The 10,716-nt window shown below is 42.5% G+C and overlaps 1 protein-coding gene across 2 annotated transcripts in view; it reads right to left on the reverse strand.

The window, feature by feature from the left end:
- Nucleotides 1–6,989, reverse strand: part of ANLN (anillin, actin binding protein) — a 32,602-nt gene extending 25,613 nt beyond the window's left edge. For both annotated transcript variants that reach the window (XM_081165104.1, XM_081165103.1), the window contains exons 1-3: nucleotides 6,839–6,989; nucleotides 1,307–1,460; nucleotides 502–768 (exon numbers count right to left, since the gene is read on the reverse strand). In XM_081165104.1, coding sequence (XP_081021230.1) covers nucleotides 502–768; nucleotides 1,307–1,460; nucleotides 6,839–6,856 — 439 coding nt within the window. In that variant the 5' untranslated portion in view covers nucleotides 6,857–6,989. The remainder of the gene's footprint in view (nucleotides 1–501; nucleotides 769–1,306; nucleotides 1,461–6,838) is intronic.
- Between the last annotated feature and the right edge of the window lie 3,727 nt (nucleotides 6,990–10,716).

Consider the following 10,716-nt stretch of genomic DNA (forward strand, 5'->3'; position numbering starts at 1 on the left):
CCAACAAGTGAGACAAAGATGTTGGGAACCATGAGAGAACTCACACTTCATATTTGACCTATGTACCAGAGGATCCCATGAAACTGAATACAACAGACATAGTGCAGGTTTGTGTAACAATCAAGGATTAACCTGTGCTAAAAGTATGGGATAAACTTTCACAGTTGTCTGCATCAAGTAAGAATCGCCTTGAGGCGATCAGACAATTTTTTTATGAGTTGGGAATGACAGCTCCTTTTCCTTTCAAGTCACTGATTCATGGTATGGGACTAGTATAGCTACTTATGGGCAGGCAAGCCAAACTAGCTTGAGCCAGAGAACAACTTCTTCCCCCACCCAAGGAAAACATTTTACACATATGAAATTTAGATGTATGGATGCCTGCAATTAGGTATCTCTTTTTAAACACCACAATGGCATGAAGACATACTGAACTTTCCCTTGCTTATGTCTTTGCAGAGATTTTTTAAGCTATGCATATAATGAACAATACAAACATACCATTGTCCCAGCAGCGTCGTTGTTCAGCCAACTTTTGCATGCGTGTTTTAACTGAAGCAACAGGAGTTTGCTCAGATTTCACATCCTGTTCTTCAGTCTCAATGGACGGGGCAATAATCTGAGAGGTAGGAGCCATTTCAGAAGCAGCATGGTCCATTGAAGAAGAGTTAATTGGATACCTATTCTCTGAATTAGAAAGTGGAACATCCACATTGTCCGAACAACGTCTTTTGGATGGTGATGGCTTTGTACTCGCCTTTGCTGCAGCTGTTTTGGGGGAGAAAGGGAATCAGCTGGGTTGGCTTTTAGGCTAAAGCTACAATTGCAGTAAATACAACAGTCAGTTAAGAAGAAATTTAAAATTATCAGACAAGAACAAAAGTTTACCCTCCTTTTATTCTCCTCAGACAATTTCCAGTTATTACTGTCTCCTCCTCCTTTATCTTGCTTTAAAAATGATTTAATGAGTCAAACTGTCTGCTTAGAAATTCTGAATACTGTATTTGGTAGTATATAAATACTATGATACAAATGAATAAACATGTGACAGTTTTGTTTATAAAATGCCTGATATAGTTCAGCATTAATCTACATGGTATTTGTTACACTTTAGTTCCAGAATGCAGCCCCATAATTAACCAAATGAGCTTTGATATTACTTCATAATGTTTATTATTACTAGATATCAATGTCATTTAGCTACTAAATGAGAAGCAAGACAACTGAGCAAGTAACTTTACAAGTTTGCACACACAAAACCCTGTACACCTGAGTATAATCACAATCTCATGCAAGTGAAAAATACCTTCTTCGCTAGGCTGAAGCGGTTGGTTACCAGCTTCTGACAAAGGTTCTCTGCTCCTTTTCGTTTGTGTTGTAGGCCGCACTCCTGCTGTGGGCCGCCCAGCCATCTTCTTCTGCAAATTTTCCCTCCTCGCACGGGTTCGCTCTAGAAGTTTCTAAATATTACACAAAGATTATTATGGGTAAGTTGATAATGGGACTGCACTGCTTTCAGGTTGTTAATACAATCAGTTCCTTGATGAAAGTGGGATGTCAACAAGTAGCATGTTAATTTCTGCAGCTTCCTACAAACAAAAGCTTTTTTTTTCTTGGTCCAAGGAGGAGATAGGTAGTTTCAGTGCATAAACCAAGTGGAATGTCTTAGTTGTGTTTTGAGTGACACCGTTGCAGGTGGCTCTTATTCACACAAAAAACCTGAGTGGACGAAGGCAAATCTCATGCTCTTAAACCCAGCTCATTATTTTATGCTGTATATCATTTCAGAATATTATTGTTTTTAATGAGTGTGTCCTGCACGTTATCTAAAATTTGGTAGAAGACTGGGTCAGAAAGAATTAAATACAGAACAAGTACAACCAGCAGGGGGAAGTATTTGCAAAATGAAGGAATTTTCCAGTTTAGGAAAGCAAGACAAGCTTGTAGGCAAGGGTTTTTCTCAAATTACTAGGAATGTAAAATAGTGGCTCTAACTGTTTAATGCTGGTCTACTTGCATGTTGAAGACTATCCAGATGTGAGATTAAATAGCAAATATGTTGCAATGCAATAGCTAAACAATAGCAATTTAAAGCTGGGAAGCCTGCCAGTCACATTCCATTTGGATCCATCAGCCTATTACTTCCAATTATTTTAGTCATTACACATCAAACGTCATTTATTAGGAATTTTCAACTCTATAAAACTGGCCCGGAACTGCAGAGCTGAAGCAAAGGGAAACTCTGGCCTCTGCCGCCAACTACGGGACTAGTGTCCCAGGAAGAACATCACAGCAAGGAGAAAACCAACCCATCCACCGACCAATTAAGAAGCATCTGCTTTCCTGCAAGAAAAGACACTCAGTTCCAAGTGCCAGTTCCCCTGGGACTGCAGAGCTGGAGGGAAGCATGATCTGGACCTATCCATCAGCTAAGGGCAGTATGCATTTTTGGGGAGGGGGAGGTTTGTGTTAATGTAAGCTGTTGCTTGTAAGCTGTCTTGAAGATGATTTGATTGAAAGATGTGGTATAAATCCTTAGAACAAAAATGCAACTTTCTATACCTTCAGCAACCTTATCCTCAGGACAGTTGTCAATACAAATTCAATTATCAATCAGAATCACTTGAAACCTACATAAATAAAAGTAGCACTCAAAAATGCTCATTTCTTTATTTCCTCAGAAGTCCCAGAAGCTAGGTGCAGTTATTGAAAAAGCCCCATTTTCCTATTTGGGGTATACTGGGTGCATTAATATGTGCCCCCGGCTGACTAATGATCATAACAAAACACAGGAGGTGTCTGTGGCTTGTGGAGCCCAAACTGCTGGGATCTGAATATCCAAAATCAGCAGGCTAGAACCCTAGAAGCAGTGGCATTATTTGGTCTAAGTGACTAGCCATGTAGTCACTTCATGTAGAAGTAGGCCAACATATTGAGCGTAGAACCACTGGGGGAGGAACAGGAGGCTGGGGGGAGTGCCACGCCCCTGGCACCATCGGGGAGGGGGGTACCATCACAGCCACCCTCCAGACACGTGCCATGCCCCCCACTGCACCGGGTGCCATGCCCCCGTCTGCTCTCCATCCCCGGTGCCAGAGCATGCAGCTTCGCCACTGCGTAGAACTGAAGACAGAATATGATGCAGAAACGCTCCCTTTTTGCTTCTCTTCCATTCAAAGTTTGTCCATGGTGATACGTGCAAGGGCACAACTTTCTCCAACTCTTTTCTATCACCAGCACCTCCACCCCTGAACACACTCATCCTGCTGCTGAATTGGGACACAGGGCAGAAAAGAAGCGGCATATAGGATATATCTTTGCACGCACCCATACCGATTCTCAGCTAATCTGGAGAACCGTAGAGATATACAAGAACATAGCCTGCAGGCCAATGGCCCATCTTGTCCAGTATCCTGTTCTCACAGTGTGAGACACCTGTGTGAAACTTGCAAGCAGGATTCAAATAAAAGAACACTCTCCCCTCCTGTAGTTTCCAGCAACTGGTATTCCGAAGCATTACTGCCTCCAGCTGTAGAGAATAGCCATCATGGGAACTATCCACAAATGTGCATTATTAACAAACTCTAAATGAGACCTATAAACAAGTGGAATGCATCAACTGTACTATATCTTCAAGCATGAATTAAAGTCACAGTGTGCAGACTGCTTTACAATCCTTACCAAATCCATATGAAAAAAGGCCATTACAGTGGTACCTCGGGTTAAGTACTTAATTCATTCCGAAGGTCCGTTCTTAACCTGAAACTGTTCATAACCTGAAGCACCACTTTAGCTAATGGGGCCTCCTGCCGCCGCCGCAGGAGTCCGATTTCTGTACTTATCCTGAAGCAAAGTTCTTAACCTGAAGCACTATTTCTGGATTAGCGGAGTGTGTAACCTGAAGCGTATGTAACCCGAGATACCACTGTATTGCCATATTTCAAGGAGGAACATAGATTATGAGTTACTGGGCATCTGAAGCAGAGCTTGAAAAAATTCAAGGTCAAAAGCTTTCATTTGAAAACTGCTGACACTGCAATATTAAGAGTTAAATACAATATGCAAACCAAGCTATGAGAATTCAGGTCCAAGTAGATAGAAGCAATACTGGACTTCAGTGTAGATTATGATGATGCCCAAGGCAAAGGAAGCAAGAAGAATATGAAACCCAACTATTAATTCAAAAATTAAAAATGTACTTTTCTATCTTCTAATGCAGTATTCCCATCTCCATAAGCCAGTTCTTGAATTTGACTTTAATAGTTTCCTGCTAATTAAAAACACTATTTAGTTATTATTCCAAAATGTGTACAAGAAAGTAGAGCTTACAAATGTGTAAAGTATTCTGCTTTACTTCTCTACATTAATACAAAAGTGTAAAGAAAGACATGGTGCATGCAGAAATCAAGATACTTTTTCCATGTGTTGGGAGTTGTTTTCCTTCACATCAGAGAACTCCACAGGGAAAAGCATAAGGTTTCCTTGAGGCAATAAGTTTTAATAAAAGCTTGCCTGTCAAAGCAATCTGCCTTTTCCATTGTACTGGAAGGAGGACTTTTGGCAGAAGACTGGCATGGTTATTAAAAAAAAAGATGAAGTAAAACTAGTGAAATATCCTTTTCTAGTTCCAGATGCTTTAAAGATTAGCACAGCATCCAATACTGCAAACGATTTTAAATCAACAATTCAAATCAGGTTTGATTGCTCTGAACTCAAAAAGAAGTACAACTGCATCTCTAAGAAGGGTGTGGATCAGCTGGAAGATTTCCAGCACATAGCACACTGAAGTTGTTTAATAAACAGAACTTGAAAACGGGATCTCTTCAGAACTAGTCTCATCAAGTCCTTCACTTCCAATTAAGGAGAAAAACTGAATGTTTGAATGCAGCATCAGAAGCAAGAACCGATTCTGACACACCCCTCATTGTGTAAACTGAAAGACCGCTTAAATATAATTTAAATTCTGTTAGCACCGAGCTGCTGAGGGCACCTTGAGAGTGCTCCACATATTTACTCAGAGTTAAGTTGTGCTGTGTTCTGTTGGCCTTACTTTCAGAAGGACTGCAGCTTTGAAGTAGTAAAGAACACAAGGAATTTGTGCAAGTTTCAAATTTCTTAAGTGGTTTTCTTACCATACAGACTTTATTTCAGAGGTTTTGACATTTTAGAGATCTGTCAATCCTATGCACAACTTTCTTGAAGTAAATCCCACAAAGCTCCATGGGACTTATTTTAGAGTAAACACAGTATTGCACTGTAAAGATCCGTTTCAAATTAAAGACAACATAATGCATCAGTACCTTCCTTTCTGTTTAAAAGCCTGTGGACAGAGACAGTCTTACCTTTATTTATTCATTCAGCACTTAGTATACTTTGGGCCCTACTAAGTGGTAAAGAGTAATTTTCATGCTCTGCATGCAGACACTAATATCATTTCATTCCACATTCGAATGTGACACGTTTAAAGGTCAACAGGTTTTTTTTATATCACCATAAAAATACAGAAATGTATTTTTACCTGACACCTAGTAGATGATTACCATTTTTTAAAAAATAAGCATTAAAAATAAGCTGTGCTTGATTATGTAGTTCCAGAATCTCATCGACTTTCCAAATGTTTAAGTTACTTTTAGAAGCATTTAAGTGAACTCTTGGAACAATTCAGGAAAAAGTGAGAGTGAGACATCGTTTGCTTCTGTATTCCTGCAGTCATTCTGACGAGCCCAAAAGAAGAGCTCTTTGGAAATGCCACACCCATTAGTCTCATTTCCCTCCTCTGAGTCACGGCAAGAGACAAGAGGCAGTTTGGAAAGAATGAAAGTGGAAAATCAACGTGCTTGGAGTTAGCTATTTGAATTATGTTGCTTTGCCCTTTTCCTTTGCTGGCTTTTGTATTAGGACCCGGAGCAAGGAATACGGTCAGGGATTCAAACCAGATTCAAACCCAGGAGTAACCAGATCCTCAAACCCTCTAAGCCGCAAGGGCGATCCCTGACTAAGCGCCACTTTCTGCGGGGTCGACTTTCAGCTTTACAACTGGGATTCGTTTCAAAAGCATTACTTTGTCTTTAACCGAGGGGGACGTATATCGTGTCCCAAAAGCCCCCCGCGCCCCAGGCCAGGCACAGAACGGCAAAAGGCACACAGATTTGGCATTAAAACCAATAAAACTTTCCGGGGTCGGGAAGGGAAGTCTAGCTAAGGGGCGGAGAGAGAAACCCAACTGAGCGCAAGGGGGCTTGCAAGCCCAGAAAGGCAGCCTCGTTGGCTAGGTTTACTCAGAGGGGCTGCCACGACTCCAGTGCTATTACTCTCGAGTAGGGACGCATCGCAGCCCGAGGAAGGGCCGCCAGGACGGAGTCCACTTTCCAACATTCATTATTATTCACTAAATACGTTAGTCGCTGTATATATTATATATTATTATATTATACTTTCTATACCTCCCTTCAAGATCAAATCCACTTTCTAACATTTGGTTTATTAATCACATTTGGTTTATTAATCACTTAATCACATTATTAATCATGGTTTATTAATCACTTAATCACATTTGGTTTATTAATCACTTTATGGTGAAGATGATGACGAGCTTTCTATTCCGCCCTCCATCCGAGGATGGCAGGGCAACCCGAAGCGACTTCAAAGCAACCCCCCCCCAAAAAAGACCCCCCCCACCTGGGCCCAATTAAAGCCAAGCGGGAGGGAGAGGAATGCCCTGCCCGCCTCGGGCCCTCTTCTCCCAGACCCCTCGGCAAAGCTGAGGCGCCCAGAGAGAGGGGACGAGGCGCCCCGCTACCTTCCCGCCCCCGGGCCTCCCTCCGCGGGCGCCGCTCACCTCAGTGAAGGGGTCCATCTCCGCCGCCGAACTCCCTCGCCGCGTCTGGCTCCCGAAACAGCCTCTCCCTTTTGAGCCTCCGCGGCGGCAAACCGCCGTCCAATTTTGAATTTCAGCGCCTGCCACAGCCGGGGCGCGCGCCGCGCATGCGCCGGCTCCGCCCTGCCCGAAATACGCCGGAGGTTAAAACTCTCAAGGGACGGTGGGCGGAGGGGAGGGGCACTTCCCCGAGGACGCATGCGCCTTTCCGCCTCCCCGCTATGCCGAATAAAACAGCGCGCGCCGCCTGAAGGGAGAGGGTGGGTGCAGAGGATGACGGACGGGAGCGTTTAGCCATTCAGGCGAAGCTGTTTTTGCGACTTCGTGGCAGGCCTGGCGCTGTTGGACTCCAACTCCCATCAGCCCTAGTGAGCGTGGCCAATGGTGAGGGGTGATGGGAGCCGTAGTTCAAAAGGCCTTGAAAGCTCTATCCCTATCTTCGCAAGTCTAGGTTTAGAAACTGACATTTAAGGTTGTTGTTTTTCTAACGAAGCGCGTTTCCTTCCAAGAGGGAGAGGCACAGTCCAAGCCTAAACCTGTTTACTTGGGACTAAATCCCGCATTAATTAAATTTGTATGCCGCCCTGCGCCTGCAGGCCTCAGGACGGTTCACAACATAAAATCATATGCCACCCTAATGTCTCACAGCAAATGAAACTGATCTGTAGAAAACACAACTTGAAAAAAGAGACAGGGTACGTGTTTTTGTAAACTAATAAATCTTTAATAAAAATTTTTTGGGAAAAAACCCACCACATAAAATCACAATATAAAAACACAAGATACGTCATCAAAATAAAAAGAACCCCATAATTCCCCCTGACACATTTTAAAAGAACATTGCATGTCAATCAGTGAAAGGCCTGTTTAAAAGAGGGCTATTTTTGCCTGTTGGGAACTCTAGCTCTGTGAGAGGAAATTGTCGCCACCTAACGACTCTCAGCACCCTTAACAAACTGCAGTTCACAGGATCCTTTGGGTGCAAATGGGGCAGGTGATGCTTGAGGAAACCACAGTCCAAATTATGCCCTTCAAGACAGATTGTAACTGCAGAAAGCTCCATGGTTTCTCTGACAGCGCAACCCCCATACCTCCAATTTCTGTGCTTGAAGCCATCAGAGAAATCTGAATATAGGACAAAGAAAGAAAAAGAAAAAAAGAAAGGAGAGAAAAATGAAAATATGGAAAACAGTTGCTTTTCATCACAGATTCCTCAGGTACGCGGTAAAGATTCCTGCCTCCCATCTCTTGCATTATTTTTAAAAAATGAACAATGTCCGTCATTTTCTGTTTTTTCTTCAGGTACAAAAATATCTATAACACAAGCACAAGAAGAGGAATGTATTCTGCTAGGAATAGCTAGCTGCGGGACCAGGTATTATGTTCAATGTTACTCAGCTGTTTCCCTTGGAAATAATGTTTTGCCCCAAACCCGACATCGACGTCAAACACCAGCAAATTGCCCCCTGCAACGTTTGGCGGTGGAAACCCTGACTTTCACAGTAGGCGATAAAATGAGCCCTCGGTGCCCTAACCCGTGGGGTCACTCCGGTCCTTTTAAAGAGGTCTGAACGAGGCTTACTTCTGCTGGACTCCATAGCCATTTTACAAAGATCCATAGCCATTTTACAAAGATCTCTGTACATCGTACCTTGGAAGTCAAACAGAATCCGTTCCAGAAGTCCTTTCGACTTTCAAAATGTTCAAACACCAAATTGTAGCTTCCGATTGGCTGCAGGAAGCTGCTGTAGCCAATCAGAAGCTGCAAAAGCCCTGTCAGACATTTGGCTTCCAAAATAACGTTCGAAAACTGGAACAGTCACTTCCGGGTTTCGATCGTTCGGGAGCCAAAACATTTGAGAACTAGGCTGTTTGAAAACCAAGGTACAGTTGTATTGACTCTATTGATTTACCATTCATTAGATAAAAGGCTAGTGCTGTGGGAGACAAAAAACTACTTGCTGAGGTATAAAATTTTGCTTTCCATTCTTTGTCATTCATCAAAATATATTTTGCTGACTTTACTTGGCATGCATTCATGGTTCAACCAGAAACAATATAGTGCCATTTCTAAGAGAGCATTGCACATCTGTTTTCCTCCCCTTTAATCAAATTATGATGATTTATATATCTAAATTTGCATTCGTAGGGCTTTGCCAGTGTAGGTCACACAGATTAATCATGGGAATGTGCCTTTCAGTTCTATAACGGTCTACTCTCACAATCAGTTCAGTGTCTGAATGGCTCCACTTGACCTTGGCTCTCCAATGCAGTGGAGTCATTCAGGGATATGAAGCTGCCAGAAAGCATTCTTTATATAATCTTGGGGATGGTGGAGGTGGGAGGCATCAATGCAATCACTTGATCAGGAGTGCATACATTTTGGAAGAGGTCATGTTTCATGTTGTGCATATTAACATGTTCCACAAGGAAGAAGCATAAGAAGATCAGCTATGTGCAAACAATGCAGACAATTGATTCTGTGAAGCGACAGGAGCAAAGTCCCCCCTCTTCCCACTACTGGGGCATCTCCCTGCTAATAAAATAACAGAACAAGAGTGGGGGGGGAGAGCAGTGTGCACTTGATTGTCTGCTTCATGATGGACATTTCCTCACATCCCATTCAAGAGAGTAGTGGGGGGAAATCAGCAAGGCTGGATTTCAAGCTGTGAGTTTCATGCACACACTCACACATGCATATAGAAAGAGAGAAAGAGATTTATTTTAAGTGTTCTTGAATGCAGCACTTTTTGGAGAGGGGTGAACTTATTTATTATTTATTTAGAATGCCTGTGTGCTATTTTATGGCCCCAAGAGGTTCTCAAAATGTCTTGCAAAAGATTCCAAATAGAGACTCTTGAGAGTCCCATGGACTGCAAGAAGATCAAACCTATCCATTCTTAAGGAAATCAGCCCTGAGTGCTCACTGGAGGGACAGATCCTGAAGCTGAGGCTCCAATACTTTGGCCACCGCATGAAAAGACCAAACTGTGGGAGGCAGTGGAAGACAGGAGTGCCTGGCGTGCTCTGGTCCATGGGGTCACAAAGAGTCGGACACGACTAAACGACTAAACAACAACCATTCCTTCCCCACTATACTTAAATGATAAGCTGACACCTATCTGAAAAATTGTGAGCGTATGTATAAACTACCCTACTATACAAAGGTAATGCAGTATTTCCATTCATACTTCTGCCCACCTTTGTTTCTTCCTCCATTCACCACTGGTATGTGTCCCCTGGGAAATTGTTAACGCTGCTCTAAAGTTGAAATATGTTCCTCTTTCCTGACCCATAACCTTACGAATGTACATTTTGAGCTGACTTTTTATGTACTGTGCTATTTGGTGATATGTTAGTGGGTTCCTTTCCTTGCAGATACACCAAAAAAAGTGTACGAATTTTGCAGAGTGTAACACAATTAATAATAAAAAAATATGAAATAAGTACATCATAACATGATTCTTCATTATACAGTGGTACCTCGGGTTAAGTACTTAATTCGTTCCGGAGGTCTGTTCTTAACCTGAAACTGTTCTCAACCTGAAGCACCACTTTAGCTAATGGGGCCTCCTGCAGCTGCTGCGCCGCCGGAGCCCGATTTCTGTTCTCATCCTGAAGCAAAGTTCTTAGCCTGAGGTACTATTTCTGGGTTAGTGGAGTCTGTAACCTAAAGTGTATGTAACCTGAAGTGTATGTAACCCGAGGTACCACTGTACTCAAAACCATTAATGCAATATCTTTACACCAGAAGGCATTGAAACAATATCCTTTTTCATATTTTAAAATAAGTAACCATAGCTGAACTGAAGCCAAAATGATAAAATTGAAAGGATGAA

Source organism: Podarcis bocagei, assembly GCF_964188305.1.
Source record: "Podarcis bocagei genome assembly, chromosome: 12".
Classification (NCBI taxonomy): Eukaryota; Metazoa; Chordata; class Lepidosauria; order Squamata; family Lacertidae; genus Podarcis; species Podarcis bocagei.